Here is a 26,060-nt window from a genome sequence, read left to right on the forward strand (position 1 = left end):
ATAATAGAAATCATATAATGTCTGTTCTCAGACCACAGTGGAATTAAATCAGAAATCAGTAACAGAAACATATTTGGAAAAATCCCCAAATACTTGGAAATTAAATAACATACTGCTAAGTAACACATGGGTCAACGAAGAAATCTCATGAGAAATTTTAAAATATCTTGAATTGATTGAAAATGAAAATACAACTTTTCATAATTAGTAGGATGCAGCAAAACCATCCTTGAAAGATACAATCTGCCAAAACTCACACATGTAATACAGTGTAAAAGATCTATATCTATTAAAGAAATAAAATCAGTAATTAATAGCCTTCCAAGACAGACAGTACCAGGCTTGGATAGGTTCACTAGTGAATTCCAGGACCACACACTTAAGGAAGAAATTATACCAATCCTCTACAATATCTTCTAGAAGATGGAAGCAAAGGAAACATTTCCTAACTCCTTTTATGAGACCAGCATTACCCTAACACCAAAACCAACAAAGCCATTACAAGAAAAGACAACTGCAGACCAATATCTCTCACAAATATAGATGTAGAAGTCCTCAACAAAATACTACCAAGTTGAATCTAACAATGTATAAAAAGAAATATATATCATGACAAAGTATGACTTATCTCAGGTATGCAAGGCTCGTTCAATATTTGAAAATCAGTTAATGTAATCCATCACATCAACAGGCTACAGAAGAAAAATCACAAAGCCTGTCAATCAATGAAAAAGAAAAAAAGCATTTGACAAAATCCAACACCCATTCATAATAAAATCTCTCAGCAATGAAGAAATAGAGGAGAACTGCCTTAACTTGATAAAGAACATCTACAAAACCCTACCACTAACAACACGCTTAATGGTAAGAAACCAGAAGCTTTCTAGTTCCAAGAACAAGGCAAGGATGTCCCTTCTCACCACTCTTTTTCAATATTGCATTGGAAGTACTAGCTAATGCAATAAGACAAGAAAAGGAGGTAAAAGGTATAGTGCTTGGAAAGGAAGAAATAAAACTGTCTTTGTTTGCTGATGACGTGATTATCTATGCAGAAAATCTGAAAGAACTGACCAAAAAACTGGAACTAATAAGTGATTATAGCAATGTTGTAGGATACAAGGCTAATATACAAAGCCAATCACTTTCCTATTTATCAATAATGATTAAGTGGAATTTAAAATTAAGAACATGATATCATTTGCATTATCACCTAAAAACTGAAATACTTAGGTATAAATCTAAGAAAATATGTACAAGACTGAGGAAAACTACAAAACTGATGAAAGAAACAAAAACAGAACTAAATACATGTAAAGATATTCCATGTTCATGGGTAGGAAGTCTCAATGTTGTAAGGAGGACAGTTCTTCCCAGTGTGATCTATAGACTCACTGAAATCTCAATCAAAATCCCAGGAAATTATTTTGTAGAGATTGACAAACTGATTCTAAAGTTCACATGGAGATGCAAAAGACCCAGAATAGCCAACATAACATTGAAGAAGTGTTGGACAACCAACACTACCTTCAAGATTTACTGTAAAGGTATAGTAACCAAGGCAGTGTGTACTGGTGAAAGAATAGACAAACAGATCAATGGCACAGAAGAGAGAACCCAGAAATAGACCTCTATAAACATACAACTGATTTTCGACAAAGGAGCAAAGGCAATACAAGGGAGCAAAGATAGTCTTTTTCAACAAATGGTGCTAGAACAACTGGATATCTGATGCAAAAAAAAAAAGAACCTACCCACAGATTTTACACCCTTCACAAAAATTAACTCTAAACGGGTTATAAACCTAAATATAAAACTCAAAACTATGAAACTCCTAGAAGATAACATAGGAGGAGATCTAGGTGCCCTTGGATATGGCGATGACTTTTTAAATATAACACAAAAGGCATGATTAATGAAAGAAATAATTGATAAGCTGGACTTCATTAAAATTAAAAACTTTTGCTCTGCAAAAGACACTGTCAAGAGAATGAGAAGATAAGCCACGGACTGGGAGAAAATATTTGCACAAGACATATCTGATAAAAGCTTATCCAAAATATGCAAGAACCCTTAAAACTCAACAATAAGAAAATGAACAACCCAATTAAAAAAATACGCAAAAGACATGAGCGGAAACCTCACCAAAGAAGATATACAGATAGCATACAAACATATGAGAAGATGCTCCACATCATATGGCATTAGGGAATTGCAAATTAAAACAAGATACCACTACACACGTTTTAGAACGGCCAAAATCTAAAACACTGACAACACCAAATGCTGGTGAGGATGTGGAGCAACAGGAATCCTCATTCATTCCTAGTGGAAATGAAAAACGTCTTCCACTTTGGAAGACAGTTCGGTAGTTTCTTACAAAACTAAACATACTCTTAGCTTACAATCCAGCAATCACACTCCCGGTATTTACCCAAATTAGTTGAAAACGTACGTCTACACAAAAACCAGCACATGGATGTCTACAGCAGTTTTATTCATAATTATGAAAACCTGGAAACAACTAAGATGTCCTTTAGTAAGTGAATGGCTAAATAAACTGTGGTAAGTTCATACAATGGAATATTATTCAACACTAAAAATACATTAGTTATTAACCCATGAAAGACATGGAGGAAACTTATGAACACTACTAAGTGAAAGAAGGCAATCTGAAAAGACTATATATTATATGATTCCAACTATATGACTTTCTGGAAAAGCAGAACCACAGAGACAGTAAAAAGATCAGTGATTGCCAGGGGTTGGGGGGAGGCAAGGATGAATAGCCAAAGCACAGAGGATTTTTAGGGCAGTGAAACTATCCGTATGATACTATAATGGTGGATACAACACACTGTACATTTGTCCAAACCCACAGTATATCCAACACCAAGAGGGAACCCTAATGTAAACTGAGGGATAATGATGTATCAATTTAAGTTCACTGATTGTAACAAATATATCAGTCTGGTGGGGACATTGATAGTGAGGGAGGCTGTCCATGGGTGGGGGTAGGAGGGTATATTGGAAATCTCTGTACTTGCTCCTCAATTTTGCTGTGAACCGAAAACTGCTCTAAAAGTTAAAGTCTATTAAAACACACACACACACACACACACACACATACAGTTACACACACACACACACACAGTTTCTGGAGTGAAACCAGGCAGGATGGCCAGACCTCCTACTGGCCCTTCACGGCCTGGTCCCTGACCTAGAGGGAGGGACAGCGCAGACTCCACTCCCCCTCCTTCCCAACCCAGGCTTGAAGAGTTCAAGTGAATTATGGAGCTGAAGATGCCCACAGAACCAAAGGCAGGGGTGTGGGGATGGGGGAGCATGTGCGCTGATGGGAGGGGACCTTTCTCAGACAATATAAACGAACGAGAAAGCTCCACCACAGCCTGGCCAAGGTGCCAAATCCATTAACTGAGTTATTACTAACAATGCCTGAAAATCCTCAGAGCCTCCCAGACTGCAGGCAGCAGCACTCAGCTCTGAATCCTCTGTCCCACTCCCCTTAGCAACAGCTACCCTTTGACACACAGCCCACCTCACCTGCACCTGCCCACCAACTTCACGCAAGTCGTCTTCTGTCTCTTCTTGAGGTGACAGAAAGGACAAGAATGAAGCAACCAAATGAAGAGCGAGAATTTCTCAGCAGGGGCAGCTTATCTAGGTGATCTAGTCACTGGCGCCCCCTGGTGTTGTAACGCCAGACCTGTCCATCCTAATGAAACAATTAGCTCAGGTTGGCTGGTCAGCAAGATAGGATCGGTCTTCGGAGACTTTGTTTTTCATTTTTTTAAATTCTGTTATTTCCCTAGGAGAACTGTCTAGTTGTCCCAATATGTTAAGTTAAAAAAAAAATCCAATAACATGTCAGTTAAAATGGACCACCTGAAAAAGCAACTTTGAAAGTGCTTTGAAAAGTCTGGAAACAAGAGGGCAAAGTTGGCTGAGGGAGAGGAACTTGACATAATTTAGGCAGCCACAGTGGGGCTCCTGGAAGCTGTAAGGTGACACCCAGAGGCTGCAGATCAGTAAGAGAAAGTGGATGTGCCAGTTGGAATCAAAAGAAAGGGGAAGTCAGAAAGAGAAAAACAAATACCGTATGCTAACACACATATATGGAATCTAAGAAAAGAAAAAAAGGTCATGAAGAACCTACGGGTAAGACGGGAATAAAGACACAGACCTACTAGAGAATGGACTTGAGGATATGGGGAGAGGGAAGGGTAAGCAGGGACGAAGTGAGAGAGTGGCACGGACATATATACACTACCAAATGTAAAACAGATAGCTAGTGGGAAGCAGCCGCATAGCACAGGGAGATCAGCTCTGTGCTTTGTGACCACATGGAGGGGTGGGATAGGGAGGGTGGGAGGGAGGGAGACGCAAGAGGGAAGAGATATGGGAACATATGTATATGTATAACTGATTCACTTTGTTATAAAGCAGAAACTAACACACCATTGTAAAGCAATTATACTCCAATAAAGATGTTTAAAAAAAAAGAAAGGGGAAACGTTTGGGGCAGACAAACCAGCCAAATCACCCCCCTTCTGCACTCCTCTGCCCCATCCCGATTGGTGAGCACCCAGGCCCAGTGGCAAGGCTCCCAAACCCCTCATAGCTCGAGGCTGCCCCTAAGGCTTCCCTTTCCAGGCAGCTTCATATTGTTCATTTTCAACTGTTCCACCTGGATGAACTGCACTGGGAAGAAACAGAGCTGCCCTGCTGGGGCTCTTCTAAAAGGAGGATCATTATAGTACTACTACCTAGTTTTTCATCACGTATTCGTTGAGCTCCTACTCTGTGCTGGGTGGTACTGCAGCAGCAGTGTCATCCTCAGGACAGATGGGGGCTCGAGCACTCTGATCTTCATTTTGGTTTCCATGTTTCCACCCTTTTCATAGCTGAGATTAAAGCGAGGGTTGCAATGGGGCAAGTCAGGCTGTTGGGATTTCTCCCAAAGCAAGCGGATGACACTGTCAGAACAATCACAAAGGGAGATGGGCAGGCCTATGTGCCCTGCAGAAATCTCTTTACATGAGGGTTACTTGGCCCTAGAGGGTAAGCCAGGGCAGTGGTTTGATTTCGTAACAGATTAGTCAGCCACGCCACGCTCAGAGGCAGAGCACACACAATTTTGAACAGGAAATCGTGTGCTTGTGCCGTGGAGGTTGGCAGGGGTGGGAGAGTGACTGATGCAGAGTCCTGGGCAGAAGATGAGAACAGGAGGTTAGAGGGGAGCTCCTTGGGGGTTAAACTGGGCACCAACTGTCACCAGATAGAGACTGGGCACTGGAACCACCATTCAAAGCTTTCCAGAAGCAATGACTGGCCGACTGTCTGCTACGTGGCATTCCTCGGACGAAAACTCTGACTGAGTCTCCCACTGACCTTCCACTTATGATGCGGGGCATTTGTCATGATCCCCAGGCATTGCCAGCTGCTACTGCAAGGATTCAGAATCAACCAAGGAGACTCCTGTGGCATTTCAGTGCTGAGCAGGGAACTGCTTCCTCCTCCCCTGCCCTCTAGGTGTAACTCGTTACCTACCTAGAACATCTTCCCCTGCCCTCCTTTCCAGGTCCTTCTCCTCCCTCAAGGTGTAGCTCAAGCCCCATTCCCCCCAGCAAGCCTGTCCTGACCAAGTTCCTGTTGGCCTCTCTTGCCCTTGAACTGCTCACACGCATTTCTGATTCACTGCTTGAATTGTTGTCTATATTTAACTTATGTTTTAATGCCCAAGTAGAGGGCAAGTTTCTAGAATACTAAAGTGATGTTTTATCTCCAAGTTCTCCCTGATGTCTTGCACAAACCAGGATGCCATGCTTTCCAGTATATTCTAACTCTGTGGAAATTAGTTAACACATAGGCAGCAAAAATGACCAGACCCCAGCAGATAATAGGTAACTGAAATCCTGAAGTCACTACACAGGCAGTTTCTGATCATGCAAAATTAAATGTCGAGGCACGAGAAGGTGAAGCAGGCAGTGAACATGACTTATGTAAAAACAAGCAAGCAACAAACAGACGAAAAGTGTCCTTCTGTAATTCCCTCCTTATGTGGTTCAACCACAAAAGATAGGGCTTGAAGTTACTACAGGACTTCTATGAGCATTTCTTCATAATTATTCATACAAATGCATGAAGATGCATATATGAGGATGTCTGCAGCAGCATTAAATGGTGAGGACACAGAAACAAGTAAATGTCCATCAAGAAGGTAAGCTTTAAATAATGTATGGAATGTCCCATGATGTGGAACATTAAGCAGCCAGTAAAAAGAATGATGTAACCTTGTATACGCTGACTTGTAGGAAAAGCAAATTACAGAACAATGCCTATAGCATTTAATTAACAAACATTTGCTGAATGCTAATGTGTCCGGCACTGTTCTAGATGCTGGGGAAACAGCAGAGAACAAAACAGACCAAAAAAACCTCTGCCCTCATGGATCTTATATTCTGATTAGGAGAGAAAGAAATAAACATAAAATATAGGTAATTTAAGTTATTAGAATGTGACAATTGTTTTAAAGAGGAAAAAAAAGCAGAGGAAGGTGAAGGAAGTTAAGAGATGGGAGCTTCAGTTTGTAGAAGGGTAGGCCTCCCAGAGAAAGTGATCATATTTCTGTGTGTGTGTGTGTATGGTGGGAAGGGGGGTGGGCAGCTTCTAAGTTGGCTTATAATAATCTCCACCTTCTGGTATCTGACCCTTCACACCATTCCCTCCCATTAAATGGGGGGCTGGATGTAGTGATTCTCTTTTAACGAACAGAAAATGTCAAAAGTGATGGGGTGTCATTTTTGAGATTAGGTTACAAAACAGTACGGCTTCTGTTTTGGGCATCCCCTCTTGCTTTCCTGTTGGCTTGCTCTGAAGGAGACCAGCTTCCATGCTGTAAGTTGCCCTCTGGAGAGGCCCATGTGGCAAAGAACTGATGTCTCTAGCCAACAGCAACATGAGTGAGCTTGGAAGGGATTCTCTTCCAGTTGAACCTTCAGATGAGACCAAAGCTCCACCTGTCAGCTTGCTGCAAACTCACGAGAAAACCTAAGTCAGAAGCACTCAATTAAGCTGCATTCAGATTTTCAACCCAGAGAAACTCTGAGGTAATAAATATTGGTTGTTTTAAGCCACTAGGTTTTGGGATAATGTGTTATGCACCGACAGATGCCTATTACAGCGTATATGTGTGTATATAAGTATTCATGCAACAAATGCACACAGAAAGGCTTGAAAGGATCCACAGCAAATTGTTAGTAGCAGTTAAGGCTGGGGATGGATGTGGAAAAAGAACACAAAGGATTTTAATATTTTTTATACATATGCTTAAGACTTAAGTCTTGCTTGAATCTTTCCTAGTGAGAATTATTTATGTATTATTTGTGGCTTTGCTTGTTTGTCTTTTGGCCATGCTGTGCGGCATGAGGGATCTTAGTCCCCCGAGCAGGGATTGAACCCATGCGCCCCCACCATGGAAGTGCGGAGTCTTAACCACCGGACCGCCAGGGAAGCCCCTTGTGTTTTTTTTTAATTCTAAAAATACGAATAAAAGTTGAAGAAATGACAAGGAACCTAGCTGTCAAAAAATAATAGTGAAGGGCTGATATTTTCAAAAATGATGAGAATAAAAATCCTTTTTCATGTCTCTAATGTTTTTTAAATATCCAAAAAGGAAGGAAGGGAGAGAGGGAGGGAGGGAGGGAAGGAGGGAGGGAGGGAGGGAGAGAGAAGACCTTTCCTTCCTCCTACCTTTATGGCTCTTGCAGCCACTCCACGAGGTATATACAGCTAAGATCACTCTGTTTTCATTACTTTCATTATAATTCTCAGAAGGTAGGTGGGCAGTTGGGGTCACCTGGCCAATGGGCCCTGCCTGTAATTGCCCAGCCAGGCAGTGATAGAACCAGGACAGACCAGTTCCCTGGACTCCTAATCTGGGATCTTCACTGGCCACAGTTCTCTGCCTAAGGGGTTTCCCCTAAACAAGATGGCCTGTTCTTCATTACCTATGGGACAGTGACACTCTGCCCCTTAGCCCACAAAAGCAGGCTCGGATCACAGCTGTTACTAGGATAGGATCTGAGAGAGAGTCAGGAAGCCAGGAAGGAGATTCTTCAGGAATTTCCAGGCCAGAACTTTCCCACCTGTACCTATCCTCCACCTCGGTACAGAGCTGCAGTCAGAGGGGACAGGCAGGAGTAGGGAGCCCACCGCAGATGGGGACCGGCAAACCAGGAGGGCACTGTGGATTGTGAAAAGAGGTCTGGCTTTCTGTTAAATTGCCCTTCGGTGCCTGATGACTTCAGGGCGGCTGTGCTGGAGACATGAGTGTGAGTTCATGGGCAGAAGAGAGGCGGACAGTGACCCACAGGACACGTGAGAACCCCACATCTTCTTTAGAGAAGGAAACACAAATCCTAAGGTATTGGGAGTCTCTACCTCCACACGGAAATAACTCCATGAGTCAATGGAAAAACAAAACACAGGTGCAAAAGGACCCTAGGAGGTTCACTGCAGGTGGTCAGGTTGGGGAAGCAGCACAGTTCAAATAAAGTGAAGAACAAAAAGGGTTCAAATGCCTCAGTGACGCTAATATTTGAACGTCTGAAGCTGATTTCTGGACTAATAGTGGCTGAGGGCTCAGACAGACCCTCAACGAGCCTGGAGAGAGACACAGCAACTGCGCCAGCACTCAAATCATAAGACAAAAGACAGGAGGGAATTCCCTGGCAGTCCAGTAGTTAGGACTCCGTGCTTTCACTGCCGAGGGCACAGGTTTAATCCCTGGTCAGGGAACTAAGATCCCACAAGCCACGTGGCACAGCTAAAAACAAAAACAAAACAAAACAAAACAAAAAAACAAAGGACAGGAATGAAATATTTTGCCTTATCACTTAGTGCTGGTGTTTTTCTGCCCTGATTAAGGACTCAGTTACCAAAAATAGCCCGTGAGCATCCTCCAAGCATCTGTCCCCTCTGGGCTGTGGGAGGGAGGTGGCAGCCCGGAGGACAGAGGTGCGTCCCACACAGTGTCCCGCTTTGCACACTGTTCTCCATTCTCCATCAGTAAAAAGGGGGTAATTATGTTCCCTCTCCCTGGCTGACAGAGGGACGATCCCTGAAAGAGTACATGCACCACACTTGAACCCATGTGGCTCAGGCAATTTTAGGCTGAAGGGAGAGTGACCAGGACAGTCTCATGGATCCTTCCCTATAGACCCAGGCTCGAGAGAAACTGGTTTCACTAAAAATACCTAAACCGATTATCGCCAGGAGCGGGACGGGCAACAAAGCTGAAGCCAAAGACCAGCAGGCCAAGTGGCTGGTGTCCCACCACGACCAGGGGATAGGGGCTCCAGTCCAGGAGGCCAAGCCAGCCTGATGCAGCAGAGGTGAGGATCTGACGGAGTCTCCCCGAGCAGGAGAGGGCACGGAGCATGGGTCAGAGCCAGGGCAGGAGCCCGCTGCCTGGGTTTAACTCCAGCTCCATGGGGACTTGCTCTGGGACCCCGGGCAGGTAACTAAGTCTTGATTTCCTTTTCTTAGCAATCATAGGAGCGGAACCAGGCTTAGACCCAGACACGAGGGGCCCCTGCCCTGGCCCTTCTTGGCCTCTTCTGGTCATCAAACTCTCCACAGGGTAAGGTCCTGCAGGGGCAGAAAGACTTGAGGTTGGAAAAGGATCAAAAGCGACACCAAGAGTGAAACTAATGTAAATTACGGACATTGGGTGATTATGATGTGTCAATGTAAGTTCAGCGACTGTAAGAAATGTATCACTCTGGTGGAGATGGTGATGGTGGTGGAGGCTCAGTGTATGTGGGGTCAGGGGATATATGGGAAATCTCTGTACCTTCAGTTCAGTTCTGCTGTGAATCCAAAACTACTCTAAAAAAGTAAAGTCTATTAATTGAGAGAGAGAGACAGGAACAGCAAGAGTAGGAAAGGAGCAAGGAGGAAATGGCCAAGTCATGGTAGCAGAGGAAAAGGACAGGGAACATCTGTGAACTTTTGCTGGGGGCCCTAAATTCTGAACAGCCTTTACCTTCTCGTCTCTGTGTGGCCTGACCCCCTCACGTTCCCCTGGGCTCCAGTGAACAAGAATCCTTGCTCTAGGCAGCCTCGTTCATCCCATCCTTTACTTGAGCAGGCTTGAGAGTGTTTCCTGCCAAAACAGAGTTGAATACACCGTCCCTGGGCCCTGCCTTCTCCCGGGGTCATCCAGGGACCCACAGCCCTAGTTGCTGCGTCTGGGCATCTGGGCTGCTTTCTAAAGATATCAATATTTATGATATGACGAATCTTCATTTAGATTCCCTAGATAGATCAATAATTAATAGATTTACTAAAAACCAGACATGGCTTCATCAGAGTCCCATCCAAAGCAGGCACTCTGCTTCCCAGCAACCCCACTCAACTTTCCAAAAAATGCATCACTCCTCTGAAAACATCTGAGATTCCTGCTGCATTTTTTTCTTTCTCTTCCTTTGTTTTAATGTCACGTAATGGCAAAAAGGATTTCGGGTAGGCCCTGTTTCTTTCAGGTCACGTGCTAGAATTCTAGAAAGGGAAATGTGAATGTCTGGGAAGCTCACACAGGACATGAGATGTGTCAGCAGCCAGCACTTCCTCCTGTCCTGGGGCAGGTCGTCCTCATTTCCCGCGACAGCTGTTTCCAACCCTGCTCACGCCTTCCACACCACCCCCACTTCTCACCTCAACTTTGAACAGGATCTCCTGTTTCAGAAATCCTTATTTTTATTTGCAATGCCCTCAAAAGATTCAGAACTTAAATGATCACTCTGCCTAATCACCTCCTCCTGGACTCCCTTCCCCAACATAGGACACATATCTGTACCCTGGCCTGGCCTTGAGGCTTTCCTTCCACTGGGAGAAGGAGTATCCATCTCTCTGTCCCTGTTCTGTCAATGGTCCCCTGTCTCTCCTGGCTCACCATTTCCACTGTCTTTTTCCTGATTATATAAAATAACCTGAAAATACTTCACCCTCCATTCTCACTTCAGCCTCTGCACTTGGGCATCCATCCCCACTGCCCCACCAAGACAGCTCCTGCTGAGGGCACTAGTGGCCTCCCTGCTGTTAAATCCATCCCCATGTTCCACTTTTTTTTAAGTTTTATTGAAGCATAATTGACCTACAACACTATGTTAGTTCCAGGTGCACAGCACAGTGATTCAGTATTTCTATACATTACAAAATGAGCACAATAGGTCTGGTTGCCATCTGTCACCATGCAAGGGTGCTACCGTATTACTGAGTCTATGCCCCATGCTGTACACTTCATCCTTGTGACTGACTCACTTATTTTGTAACTGGAAGTTTTTACCTCAATCTCCCTTACCTATTTCACTCCCCCGCCCCCCCCCCCATCAACCACCTGTTTGTTCTCTGTTTCTATGTCTGTTTCTGTTTTCTGTTTGTTCACTTGATGTTTTATAGATTCCACATATAAGTGAAATCATACAGCATTTGTTTTTCTCTGTCTGACTTATTTAACTTAGCATAATACCCTCTAGGTCTATCCATGTTGTCACAAATGGCAAGATTTAATTAATTTTTATGGCTGAGTACTATTCCAGTGTGTGTGTGTGTGTGTGTGTGTGTGTGTGTGTGTGTGTGTGTGTGTGTGTGTGTGTGTGTGTGTGTGTGTGTGTACATCTTTATCCATTCATCTATCAATGGACACTTAGGTTGCTTCCATATCTTGGCTATTGTAAATAATGCTGCAATGAACACAGGGGTACATATATCTTTTCAAATTAGTGTTTCTATTTTCTTCAGGAAAATACCCAGAAGTGGAATTGCTGGATCATATGGTGGTTCTATTTTCCCATGTTCTACTTCTTACTTTAATAACTTCTTGGAACCATTTGGCACTATCCACCATTTCCTTCTTTAAATTTTAAAAAAATACTCTCTACACTTTCGGCTTCCATGATGCCATCCCTTGCTACTTTTCCTCCTACCTCTGAGGTCTTTCCCTCCCAGCTCCTTTGCACACTCATCCTAGGATGCTGGTACCCCACCCCACCCCCCAGATTCCCAAGTTGTTTTCTTCTTTCTTCACACTCAAGGTACTTATCCTGGGGATGACATCTACTTTATAGGTTTAACTACTACTTAGACATTGACAAATCCCAAATCTAAATGCTCAGTCTAGACTTCTCCTCGGAGTTTCGATGAGAACGTCCAACAGTCAGACAGCTCCATGTAAACTTCCCACAGGCACCTCAAAGTTAACATGCCCCCAGCTCAACTCCACCATCACTGCCTCCAGCCCTGCCCTCCCTCATGTGTTCCCTGTCTCAGCAAGCAGTGTCACCATCCTCCCAGTTGGATCTCATCACTACAGCCAATAAATCACTCCTTGATACCTCTTAAGTTGGTTTCCTTCTTTATTCCCACTACAGCCAGTACCTTATTTCCAGTCCTCATAATTTCTCATTGGGATCCCTTCAATGACCAATTGGTTCATGGCTTCAGCTTTCCTTCTTATACTTTACCTCTTTCTCCAATTTTTCCACAATAGGTATTTATCAATAATACATTCACTAATAATAAAATACTGATTTTATAACATAAAGTAATTTCATAAAATTTAATGTTTTTCATTTTTTAATTAAATTTAAAATAACAAAACACTGTTTTTAAATAATGTCCATGAGACGTTCCTGCCCAATAGTTCACGGTTGTCCAACTCTGTGAGCAGGCTGGGACCAGCTTGTGAAACTGGACACTCTATCCAGGCCCCCAGGGTACGTCCCCACCTCCCCATATTACATGCCATAACCTGTGTCACTTAGCACTCATTTGAGCAGAAATCAATTCACAGGCAGGACAGCAGGAAACAGGAAGAAACTCAAGACTCAGAAGTCAAGGTTCAAACCCTACTTCTGCTCACAAGCTACATGACATGATCAAATTACTTAGTCTCTGAGCCCGTTTCCTCATGGGGGCCATGGGCATAATATAACATCTATCACAGGCCTACAAAGGATCAATAAGATGTGACAGTGCTTTAGCAGGGTTCCTTCCAAGAGTAAGCTCTGAACCACAGATGGTGACAGAAGAATCTCTATGACTTATTTCAGGGCCCACCTCTGAAAACTTTTCTTCCCTTCTACTCTAATGTATTTTTTCCTTACATTTCTTCTGCACTTTCATAGGCTCATCTTGTCTCCCCAGCTTGTTCACTATCTTAAAAGATGGAACCATGCCTTCCTTCTTCTGGTTCCCTCTACAGAGTCCCTTGAATGGCCTCTGCACAGAGACGGCTTAACAAATGCTCGGAGTAACTAATAAGGGCTTAGCGAGGGCTTGGGCTCAGTCCTCTGGCCAGGCCTGGAATGCGCTCTCAAGGCTATGAAAAGATTCTTTAAGAGGAGGGACATCGGGGTGCAGGTGCGGGGGGAGGAGGCCAGGACCAGCGCCTTACCTTTGCACTGCAAACCCTGCCGCAAGAGGCCCCAGAGCAAGGAGCCGCAGTGGTCGCAGAAGGTGGGAACCTTGTAGTTGTGGATCCCGAACTTGTGGGGCATGTTGACACTGAACCGCTGGGAGCCCACCTGCAGGGACGGCAAAACACAGGGTCACCGCTCAGCTCCTTGCTCTGAAAGCTGCCCTGGGAAAGAGGTGAAGAGAACCTCCCTGCTGGGACCCTTATCCCACTCTCTCTGCTGCTCTGCTGGACTCTGCTCCCCCACCAGTCCCCTCCGGGACTCCAGACCTCCAACTCCCATGACACACAGCACTCAACCTGTACCTCACATTTTGACCTTAAAGAACTGTCATTATGTGCTTTTAATGCTGCTTGAGCACCAGAGCCTAGCTAGGCAGAGTCTTTCTGCAGCCTGATGGTGGATGTGGGATTCTGTGAACACCCAAGAACCCAGCACAGCCGTGGAAATTGTAGGTCATCCGTTAGGACCAACAACCACCACGATGGAGATGGCTAACACTGAGTGGTGACCACTAAGGGCGCTGAGGCGTCGGTGCTGACCACAGGCCAGGCACCACCAGCTCAGTTAAACCTCACCACCACCCTACGGGGTGCACACGAGTTGACAAATGAGGAAATTAAGGAACAGGGAGATTAAGAGATGGCCTGCAGGCGGGTGCGTGGCAGAGCCAGGATTTGAGGCTGTGGCTCTGAATTCAGGGCCCAGGCTTTTTAACCACTATGCTGCCACTCATTATTTAAAAGGAGTAAAGAGAAGGTGGCAAGACAGAAGGGCAGAGGATGGCGGAGAGGAGTCCAGGCATCTGATCTGCAGGCCTGGGTCTGCCACCAGCCCCCTGTGGGGTCTCAGGCAAGTTTCCTGACTTCTCGGGGCTTTGGATTCCTTATCCAGCAAAGAAGGATGACACCCCCAACCCACCTAATACAACAAGATTGTGGGGTCAATGACACGCTGGGGGTAGAAGAGGTGGGAAACATTAACTGAAGCAAGACGTCAGCAGGGGTCTCCCTCTGCCCTCTAAGAGACGCTCTCCACCTACTGATACATCTCTAGCCACACGAACAAAATCTGCCCCTCTCAGGACAGCAGGGCACCATCACCTGAGAGCCCCTGGGCTCGAGAGAGCATCACTCTTGCTACTCCAGGCATTAGGGACGGCACAGAGCAGAGGAGCTGTCCTTGGCTCACTGCTGCCTGGTGAGTGAAAAGCCCTCATGGGGGTGGTGAGAGCTGGGCACAGACGTGAATGTGAACACAAACACCGAGGTATGTGCACACACACCCTCAGGGTCACTCAGCTTCATATCAACCTCCTTATCACCCGGCAACAAGGAATGGCTGAGCCTGCCGCTGCACCAGCATCTTACTGAGCCCTGCTTGAGGTGCATCGGCTGTCTACTGTGCACTTACCCCAGCACCAGCATCCCAGTATTTACTGAAAACAATCGTGCCCACCCCTCCGTAGATTTGCAGCATACGTGTGCCTATTTGTGAATATAAATAAACCTGTAGAGGTTCGCAGTTCATAAGATTTACGAGATTTTTTTTTTAACTTACTGAGACTTATGAGATCCTTGAAAGCAGGAATCATGTATTCCTCTTTATTTCATTGGGACATGGAACAATTATCTGACATACAGGAAGTGCTCAATAAACGCTCAATAAAATGTCCATAAGAAGGAAGACAGACAGACAGCAAGCTAATCATCTTTTTCTTTCATTTACTTAAACTAATGAGGGTAACAACATACTTCGGGTTATGATCCTAGACCAGGAGCCAGGAGACCCGGGTGACAGTGACTTGCAATTTCTACCCTGTCAGTAGAACCTCTGTAAATAATTTTGGTGCTTTGTACTGTCTGCCCTCCAGGGACATGGGACACTCAATCTAAGCCTCGTCCCTTCCTGATTTCCAGAGATGGCGTGAAATCAAAAGGAGATAAAAGACGGAAAATGCTTTGGATGTTGAGATGTCACTTGGCTGAATTCTTTTTAAGAAGCAGGTAGAAGATCTCTATGGGTGACTCCTTTTAGAAGCCAAAGTATAAACCCATTTGATTATAAACCCAGGTGATTATAAATCCACCCAAGGCCTCTCTGACTCCCAAATCTACTGGCCTGATTATACAGTATTTATTTATTTCACCAAGAATTAAAATCATGTATTTGAAATCAATTGTCATGAACACAGATAACTTCTCTACTTAGATTCACACCTGTCATTTTCCCCAAAAGGTTTTTTTTTATTTTTTTTTTTTGTGGTACGCGGGCCTCTCACTGTTGTAGCCTCTCCCGTTGCGGAGCACAGGCTCCGGATGCGCAGGCCCAGCGGCCATGGCTCACGGGCCCAGCCGCTCCGCGGCATGTGGGATCCTCCCAGACCGGGGCACGAACCCGCGTCCCCCGCATCAGCAGGTGGACTCTCAACCACTGCGCCACCAGGGAAGCCCCCCCAAAAGGTTTTTACATCTGTTAGTAGAACCACTCTTCTCCTAATCACTCAGTTAGGAGAAACCTGGCTTCAAGTCGAATCTTCTCTCTTCCTTACCCCTAACAACTTCTCTAACAGTCAATCTAACACTAGTTTCTAAGATTAAGAGAACACAGTGGTCAAGGGCTCAGACTCCGGAACTGACTAGCTGGATTTGAACGTGGCTTTTTCATATACTGGGCTGTGAGGTTTGGGGCAAGTTAATTTGACCTCTCCATGCTCCTATTCTCTCTGTTGGAAAGTGAAGGTAATAACAACATGGATTTCGTTAAGGTTGTTAAGGCTTTAAAAAACATACGATAAAGTGCTTAAATCAGTGCACAGCAAGTACTCGATGAATGTCAGCTATTATTGTTATTAGTGCGGTTCTTTCAGGCTCCTGAGTGTTTCTTAGATTTGCTAATCCCACTCCATTTCCCCATCACCTCATAAAGATAAGGTTCCCGCTTGCATGTTGTGTCTCTTACTACTTATGAACTGTGTGGATCCCTTGACATGCCAGTGAGCCCCTTCACTGTTCCGATGAGATAATGACATAAAATAACTCACATTTTCCTTGTGGTCTTTCATTTGGGGATCACACAGCTCTTGGCATCCTATTCACACACCTAAACCCGACTCTGAGCCACACTCATTCCGTAGGCTGTACCTCACATTGGAAGACTGTGGACAACTCCCTTCATTTTTGATCAACACAATAAAGACAGCAGCGGGACCTCAAAGAGATAAGGTTTCTCTCGGGGACCACAGAGGAGGCAGTGGAAGGTGGGGATGGCGGTGAAGAAAGCCCAGAATTTCAATGCTATAAATATTTACCTCGTCAGGAGTTTCCTGTTTCTTTAATCCAGCGCACTTCGTAATTATGAGCTCATGGCATCGCTTGTGGACCACGCAAGTGCAAACTGCAAAGAGCAAAACACGAGAGGGCTGAGCGACAAGTAGGGGCAGAAAGGTTCCAACCCGAGATTCGATTAGGTCTCTGCAGAGGAGCGGGGGGGCGGGGGGGGGGAGCCGCGCCCTTCTGTCTCTGTAGCCAAGTCTTAATGTAACGCCCTACCTGAAGCCCTTTATGCAGTCATTTCAAAGCACTCTGCCATCAGAGCCATTAGGGTTTCCTAAGTGCTCTGGAGAAGAATGGACCATTTATATCCAAAGGGCATCAGCAGTTTCCTCTAGTTTCAGGAGTATCAATCAATTTTCTTGCTTCTCTATGCCAAGGTCAGGGAACAATGGCCAGCCATGAAGCACTGTCTACCCAGGGAACTGCCGCTCTGAATGTGCTCCATTCAGGGTCCCACCAGGGTTGGCTGGGGTGACAGGCAGGCCGGCCGGCAGCAGGCAAAGGGATGTTTTGTGGCACAGAAGTGCTCTAGCTTCTTGATCTGCTTGTGCCCTTCTGTGCCAAACACAAATCTCATTTAATGTAATACTTCCCCAAGGTGGCCTAGAGCTCCGTCTTTAGTGTCACGGGCCATTCTGGGCAGCAGGTAGCTGCAAGTAACCTAAGAAGTCTCACGTGTGTAACTGCGCACATGCTACCCCCGAGACAGTCATGTCCCACAGAAGCTACCCCAGTCCCCCAGGGGTGAGACCCAAGTCAACCAGTGGCTGGGCGAGGAGACGGCATGGTCTCCCAGCTCCAACCACAGAGAAACCTCAACATGACCTCAGCACATACCCACCATCCAGTTCTGGACAACTTAACCTCGCACCTGTAGTCAGTTAACTGGGGAAAAAAACAAACCCTCCCATACTTTCAAGTGACTGTTAAATGTTTAAGAGCTAATGACGGCACTGAAGAGACAAAAAAGAGAACCAGCAAGGACCATTAGTGATACTGAATAAGACAAGCTGGCGAGGGAGTTTCTTCAGGGAGTGGGAGAGTGAGGGAGCTGACAGAACACACAGAACCCGGCTCACGACACAGGCGGCCTCTAATGGGCATCTTACGGAAGTTTTACATTTCATGGGGAAAGAAGAAGGTGCACCAGAGAGGCTACAAAACAAGGCTGAGACCCCTGGGACACCTGCAGATGGTGGTCCCGCACATCCGTTCCCACACAATTATGGGGGAGAGGTGGCCAGGCAGGGACAAAGGAAAATCAGGGCCTTGCTTTGTGGGGAGGGAGCGTAAGTGTGCACAGCGTACAGAGCTCTGGATGTCACCCAACCCAGCACCCGCCTCCCACGAGCAGGGGTGATCTGGATCGACCTGGGGGCCCCAAGGATTTACTTCATACAATACCCTCTTACCTTGACATTGGTATCCCTGCTTTCCTATGACACCCCTGAAAAGAAGAACACGGCCCTTTAAGAAGATGAATTTCAGTAGGTCAAAAGCCACACAAAGCCAGCCCATTCCCATCATTCCAGTCACTGCCCACAGTGCACCAAGCACACTGGAGTCCACCCAGCAGTGGGGTAGTGATCTCACTCCCAGTTGCAGGGTGCCTTAAAATGACTCTCTCTGAAGGCCACTGGGTGCAAGGTTTGGTCAGTGTCAGGGCTCAGTTTCCTATACAAACAACCATTCCAGGGGCCCAGCTGTGCTCTGGAAAGCCACGAAGACTCTGCTTGCTTTCCACAGGCCTCGAGGCGTCGAGTGTGCCCTTCTTCATGGATAAACGTGGAGGAGGGCTGTCGCTGGCAGACACAGTCCCTGAGCATTGCAGAAGCAGCCAAGGGCTATGGGGCAGTCTGTGGCCAGGACTGGGAGCTCAATCTACCACCTGAAGGTCAGCACCAGAGAGTCCTTCCATGGCCAGAGTAGGGTACCCCTAGGGCAGGTTTAGGGTCAGCCTGGACACAGAACAACCCAACCCACCTGGCCTGAGCCCTGTCCTCGGGGCACCGTCACCAAGTGGTTAGCTCCCTGCAGTGAAAGCCCAGCCCAGCGAAAGGAGCCAGAAGTCATTAGGGCTGCAGCTAAGGGAGCCTAGAGTTGAGTGGTGCTGGCCACGGGTTAGAGAAGACCTGAGTCTCTAAGACTAAGCTTTCAGAACCTGTTCCCCCTATTCCTGACCAAAATACAGAGATGGAGGTCAGATGGTTGGCAGCCCCAGGAATGAGACACGTCTGAGGGTGGAGTGGGGCATTATTTCTGCTTCAGTCAGGTTGACTTTGCTCTAAGCTGTGTCACCTCAGATGTCCACGCCAACCTCTATGATTAGTTCTAGAACACCATGAGGATGAGATGAGGCTTTCCTGGATACCATGGGAATCCAGGGGGTCCTCAGTGCAATTCGAATGTCCCTCTTCTGGGTTCATGTTGCAGTGTGGGCTTGTTCACTTTCCCCTGCAGGATCCCAGTGTGTTGGCAAACTCCACATCAGTTTCAGAGAGGATGCCAGGAAGACTGAGCATGAGCTATTAGTCATGCTTACCAGGGATGGAATCAGGCCTCTGACACTTCCTAGCTGGGGGGCCGTAGAGTGGTCTCGTTTCTGAGCCTCAGCACTGTTGTTAGTGGAATGGGGTTCATAATACATAGCTCATAGGATGCTGGGAAGAGTTAATTAGAGATTTCCAGAGCCAAAGAGAGACCCTGACACATTGGTAGGTATTCATCAAAAGTTCCCTGCTTATCCCCAAGGCCAGTGTTCCTTATGTTTCTCCACCTCCCCAAAAGGCCTACTACTTACCTATCTCTGCCTATCAAAATCCTAGTCATCATGAAAGGAGAAATGCCACCTCCTCCAGGAAGCCTTCCCTGAGCACTCCAGGCAACGCTCCTCTCTCCCTCCTCTGAAATCTTAGCATCCTATCAGCACCAGTGTTATGACAGTTACTAAGAACTGTTTTGTATTATAAATACTGGCAATCAAATATTTTAAGCTTATTATGGAAAAATTCAGATGTATATTAGAAGAGAGAGATCAATATAGTGGACCCTCATGTACCCATCACCCAGATCCAACAACGATCAATACATGGCCAGCCTTGTTTCATCTCTACCCCTGGCCCCTCGCCCCTCCTTCCAGCTTATATTTTTCCTAAACAAATCTGAGACATCCTATCATTTCATTTGTAAATAATTCAGCTTGCCTCTCTAAAAGATAAGGATTTTTTAAAAAAACAAACCACAATACCATTATTGATTATAAAATCTTAACTCCTTAAATATGATGTATGATATGATCCTAAGTATAGAGGCACCAGGAACCAGTTTCTTCTTTCTATCTATCCCCCCAAGCACCACTCAGTCTTCCAGAAAAGTCTTCTGTAGTCAGAAAAAGAAATAAAGCACATCCGCATTTTTTACGTAAAGTTTCTAATCTCCTGACCCATTCCCCCCACCTCTCATTGCCAAGAAAGCGTAACTAGAGGTTTCCAGGAAAGAGGGCCTTACCAGATAAAATCCCTGCAGTGGGAACAGTAGGTGGGCTGCCGAAGGTAGGTAGCCATGAACTTGTGGCCGTTGACCTGGTGGACCCTGCGCCTGACAGCCCCCTGCCGCTTCCTGGGCCGCATGCGCTCCCGGAACACGCGTTCTTCATTGTCTTTGGGGGCTGGGGAAGGATAAGAGCACAGGAGAAAACACAGTCTGGATTAGCGTCCCTTGAAATAACCTCCTGCAGGAGAGCTACTCCAGCCTCGGGGATATGGAGGTAGAAGGGGGCGTGGGCGCAGCCTCCACTGGTCGAGGGACTCAGGGGTCTGAGGAGTCTCACCGCTCAGCTCCAGCGAGCAAGCACCCCGTGATGGGAAGGCTCAGACTGTGCACTTTGCCATGACAGCTGCACTCAGCATCCATCCCAACCCCAGTCCTGCTCCAGGTCTGGCCGCTCCACTCCTCCCCACACCAGCTACGTGTTGCAAGGGTGCAGGGTCAGAAGGCTCAGCGTTCAAATCTCCCTGAAACTTGTGAGTAGCGTGACCTTGGACTGCTGGTGTTCCTGGCCCAGAGCCTCGGCGGGCACTGTCCTACTGTCCTCCGTCAATGGGGATAACACCAAAGGGCGTGGCCTGGAGTCAGTGGTGTGACTTCCCTCCACCCCCGGCTGCCTAATAAACCTGACTTTTCTTCCTTCTCCCTCTTACCTAGACTAGGACAATAAAGAGCCTTTCCCCAAAGGTTAAAAGGAGAGGGAAATAAAACACTGTGAAAGCAGACAGTTTCCAGAAGGCTCAAGAACCACCACCATGGGCTTGAAGACCCTACTGGAGACAAAAAGAGCTTCCTCATTTCTTCCTTCCCTCCCCTTGGAAGCCTGTCCCAAACCTAAGGACACCCTGCAAAGGGACAACAAAAGTAATAATAAAGATTGTTATGGACTGAATGTTTGTGCCACCCCTGCCCTCCCCTCCCCATTCATATGTTAAAGCCCTGAACCCCAGTGCGATAGCATTTGCAGGGGGTGCCTTTGGGGGGTAATTAGGTTTAGATGCAGGCATGAGGGTGGGGCCCCCATGATGGGATTAATACTATTATAAGAAAAGGAAAAGTGGGACTTCCCTGGTGGTCCGGTGGGTAATACTCCATGCTCCCAATGCAGGGGTCCCCGTTCGATCCCTGGGAACTAACCAGATCCTGCATGTATGCCACAACTAAGAGTCTGCATGCTGCAACTAAGAGTCCACATGCCTCAACTAACACCCGGCGCAGCCAAAATAAATAAATAAATATTTAAAAAGGAAAAGACCTGAGCTGGCTCACTGTCTGCCGTGTGAGGACACAGTGAGAAGGTGGCTGTCCACCAGCCAGGAAGAGAGTCCTCACCAGAACCCAGCCATGCTGGCATCTTGATCTCGGACGTCCCGCCTCCAGAACTGTGAGAAATAAATACCTGCTATCTAAGCCTCCCAGTCTAAGGTATTTGTTGCGGCAGCCTGAGGAGACTAAGATGGTGATGATAATGGCTAATGTTTGCCGAGGGCTTACACTCTGGCAGGTACTATGCTACATGCATGACACGTGTCATCACAACAACCCCACCTGAGGGGTACTGCTTTACCCGCCTTTTGCAGGTGTGCAGGCTGAGGAATGAAGAGTTCAAGTAGCCTGTTTCTCTTAATACAGCTGTCTAGTGGTGGAGCCCAGATTCTAACCCAGAGAGGGAGACGTCAAGGTTCCACCGGCCACATGCTGCTCTGAGGAACAGCCCACTCTCCCTACAGTAAGTCCCCAGAGCTCTCACGGGGTGGCTCTCGTTAAGGAAGAGCTGCGCTGCCTGTGGCTTTCCCGAGGGCAGGGGATACAGGCTATGGGTCTCCTGCCAAGCTCCTGTCACTCTCAAGTATGCCCTGGAAGGTCACCTGCATGGCACAAGTGAAAATGCACGAGGAAGGTTCCGTGCCCCCCAAATCCCCCCGGCACCAGCCAGTGCCCAACACTCCAGCATAACAGTGTCAGTCCTCAGGGGAACAAGCTTTGGTCCTCCTGGCCTCTTTGACAATAAGGTTCCCTGCAACCGAGGTCATGTGTGTGAGCCAAACATCTGTTTAATCCAAGGGCATCTTGTCAATCCAGAGAGGGTAGGGGTGGAGAGAAAATCAAACTGAAGGAGGAAAAAGGCAAGAACGACGGGGAACAAATGCCTAGCGTGTGCTTTTAGAGGGAAGCAGCCTGCAAGCAAACAGGCGGGGCCGTTGACTGGAGGCTGCCCTCTGCGCTCCCAGGCTGCATCCTCAGCACTGCCCCTGATGACCCAGACGGGGGTCTGCCTGTGGACCTCCTGCTTCATAGCCCCCACCCTGCCTGGGTTTCCTTTTTAACTGGTGCTTATTGTTTCAAACAGTCTCTGACACCGACTACCTCTGGGTATAGAAAGCCCACTACCTCCTACTTGGCCACAACCTAGCGGGTGAGAGCCAGCTGAGCAAATTCTCACAGGAAGATCCCAGTTCTAACTAGAGACATCTACACACACACACACACACACACGCAAAAATATGACAATCATCACTCAACTGTACAATTAGAGGTGACTTTCATTTCTGCTTCCTACTTTTCGGTATATTTAGACTATTTTATTTTTATAAGCTGGAAAAAATGTGGTATTTAAAAAAAACCAAATCTTTTCAATAGCCCTTACTTGCTACAAACCTGATCTACAAAAATCCAAACCCCAAAACTCAGCCCTGGGCAGCTCAGGCCAGGGGATGTGGATTCTCTTTGTACAAGGCACCCTTCAAATTCTTTCAAAGAAGGATTCACCACGGAATATATGTCAATAGTAAGCCCTAATGTGTTTAAGATGCAATTTGATTTACGAATCTCTCAGATTTGCGAGTCATTTGTGATCCTGGAAATTGTGTTTTCAGTTAAAATGGTGATGAGTTCAATCTAGTCTTCTCAAGGGAGCACTGCTATAACGGGGGTTATAGGGCTCCCTGACGGCCTTATTCCTCAACCTTTTAGAGAAATGACCACAGCAACCAAACTGAACATTCTAAACTGTGCTTACACTGATTTAATAGATAAATGCAGCAACCAATTAATTTAATTCCATTTACTTTTGAAGACCTCTTGGTGGGGTGCACTGACACCGGGGGAGAAGCTGCTTCAAGCCTGCAGAGGGTGGGGGCTGGGGGATGGGAGGGTCTGGGGCGCAGGGTAGATAGAGAGCCAAGGACAGCTCCTGCTAAGGTGGGGTCTCTCTGATCTAACTTCCCCAAAGGGTTCCGTTACGCTGCCCCAAAGCATATACGCCCTGTCTTTTGAAAGTCAGATTCTGCATCCAAGATGTGGGGAGACAAAAGGCTACAGGAGAGGAAGAACACAGGTAAACTTCATGCTCCAAGGAGGCCTGCACACAAAGCTTCAGGAGAAAGGGGTGGGGCCCCTGGCTGATGAAAACACCCCCATTCCACACACCTCTGCACAGGGGGGCCACGAGGTTCCGCAGCCCCAGAGAACCTCCCTGCTGGGCCTGGAGTCACTGCTAGCAATGGATCCCTTCAGCATTTCCCACTGATGTGAAGGGTCTCTATTAAAATGCGGCTTCCACGGGGAAGGGAGTAACGCACTGTGTGTGTGCGCAGGCACACTCACGCATGGGTAGGAGAGAGTGCACGGTGCGGGGGTAAAAGATTTATAAATACATATATATATTTGTGTGTATAATACCAATTAACATATATATCAAATAAATCATGCATAATTTATATACTATATACTTACATATAATATAGCATAATATATTAATATATGTATGCCATTAACATAATATCATTATGATATATTATATTATGGCATGGTTATAATTATATTAATTACAATATATTATTGCATAATATGAAATACATGATAGACAGATGCATAGTTTTGCCAAACCATTTGAAGCAACACTTCACCCCTAAATACATCAGCCTTTATCTCCTAAGAACAAAGACATTCTCCTACATAATCACAGTATCAAAGTCAAGAAATTTAACACTGACATAACTATCCAATATACAGTTCATATTCAAATCTCCCTGATTGTCCCCAAAATGTCCTTTATCGTTGCTGTTGTTTTCAAAAGTTTAATCCAAGAGCTAATTAGAGTTCATGCATGGCATTTGTTGCTATGTCTCTTTAATCTCCTAATCTAGAACAATTTTCTTGACATTTTTCTTTTATGATACGTTTATGAAAAATATAGGATATTGTGTTATGGAACATTCTACAACTTGGATTTGTTTGTTCCCTTTTGATTAGTTTCCAATTCAATGGCAAGCATACCATAGAGACCTACGTATCAACAAATCCAAATATATTCATCAAGGGGCTTCCCTGGCGGCACAGTGATTAAGAATCCGCCTGCCAACGCGGGGGACACGGGTTTGATTCCTGGTCCGGGAAGGTCCCACATGCTGCGCAGCAACTAAGCCCATGCACCACAACTACTGAGCCTGCGCTTGAGAGCCCGCGAGCCACAACTACTGAAGCCCACGTGCCTAGAGCCCGTGCTCCACAATAAGAGAAGCCACCGCAAGAAGAAGCCTGCGCACAGCAACGAAGAGCAGCCCCCGCTCACCGTAACGAGAGAAAGCCCGCGTGCGGCAACAAAGACCCAACGCAGCCAAAAATAAATAAATAAAAAAAATGTATTAAAAAACACACAAAAAAATATATTCATCAAAATCTTTATCTATAGATAAATGTGTAGATGACATGAACATAAAATTTATAGGAGGAGAAATATAAAATATTCACTCTTACTAGGAATTCTTAAAATGCAAAGCAGAGCAGTCTTGACATACCACTGACATACCGTTTAATGCCTAATAAAGAAACAAATTTGTTTTAAAATGGTATTATCGGCTATTTGGAAGGCTGCTGTGAAACTGATTTATTCATTCACTGCTAGAGGCAATGTCACATAATATTTTCAGAAGCAATATTACAGTACATAGCAAACATCACAAACAGATTCATAACCTCTGATTAAGCTTTAATTCCTAAGGAATTGCCAAGTCAATAATTAAACAGAAACTAAAAGCTATACACTTATAACTTATCGATGTTCCCCATGGCATGTCTAATCGGCCATCACATAGAAATAACTTGACTGTCTCACATTAGGAGAATGGTCTAATGAATTATATTACATCTATAGCAATTTGAAAATGGTAGGGAAAGACTATGTAGGAACGTGGGGAAACAGAAGGCACAGGAACACAACCCTACGTAAAACACGTTTGCAGGCTGAAGGTAACATGAAAGTAAGAATTACGTTACATTAGGATGATGGGAGTATGTGTTTGTATATTTGAAAAAATGTTCTCTAATGCTCTTTAATGACTTTTAAAAGCAGTTCTGCCTAAAGCATTAGGTAATGGAAGGGTCCCTCGTGTTGCAGGAATGGGGGGCTGCATGGTGTGAATGAGGAGGAAAGGGCACCAGATGTTGGCATGGAGATCAGGAGAGACAATATACATTTTATTGGCTTCCCCAATTGCCTGTGGTTCTGAACTGCGTGAAGAGTCACCCCACCTGCCCCTACATCTGCGACTTGCTCTGAAGGATGCTCTTTGCCGTCACTGGATGCACTCGGCCACACCCACCTGGGGCAACGTTTCATTTGCCACAGCCCATGAGGCAAAACCAATGCTGGCTTTCCTCCCCGATGGCCCTTCCTGCC

At 45.9% G+C, this 26,060-nt stretch overlaps 1 protein-coding gene across 3 annotated transcripts in view; it reads right to left on the minus strand.

The window, feature by feature from the left end:
- The window catches only part of PRKCE (protein kinase C epsilon), a 509,389-nt gene that overhangs the window by 172,514 nt on the left and 310,815 nt on the right, over positions 1-26,060 (minus strand). For all 3 annotated transcript variants that reach the window (XM_030857772.2, XM_060309072.1, XM_060309073.1), the window contains 4 exons: positions 20,342-20,501; positions 18,247-18,281; positions 16,810-16,895; positions 13,478-13,607 (listed from right to left, as the gene is read on the minus strand). In XM_030857772.2, the coding sequence (XP_030713632.1) occupies positions 13,478-13,607; positions 16,810-16,895; positions 18,247-18,281; positions 20,342-20,501 (411 nt within the window). The remainder of the gene's footprint in view (positions 1-13,477; positions 13,608-16,809; positions 16,896-18,246; positions 18,282-20,341; positions 20,502-26,060) is intronic.

Source organism: Globicephala melas, chromosome 12 (assembly GCF_963455315.2).
Source record: "Globicephala melas chromosome 12, mGloMel1.2, whole genome shotgun sequence".
In the NCBI taxonomy this organism is placed as follows: domain Eukaryota; kingdom Metazoa; phylum Chordata; class Mammalia; order Artiodactyla; family Delphinidae; genus Globicephala; species Globicephala melas.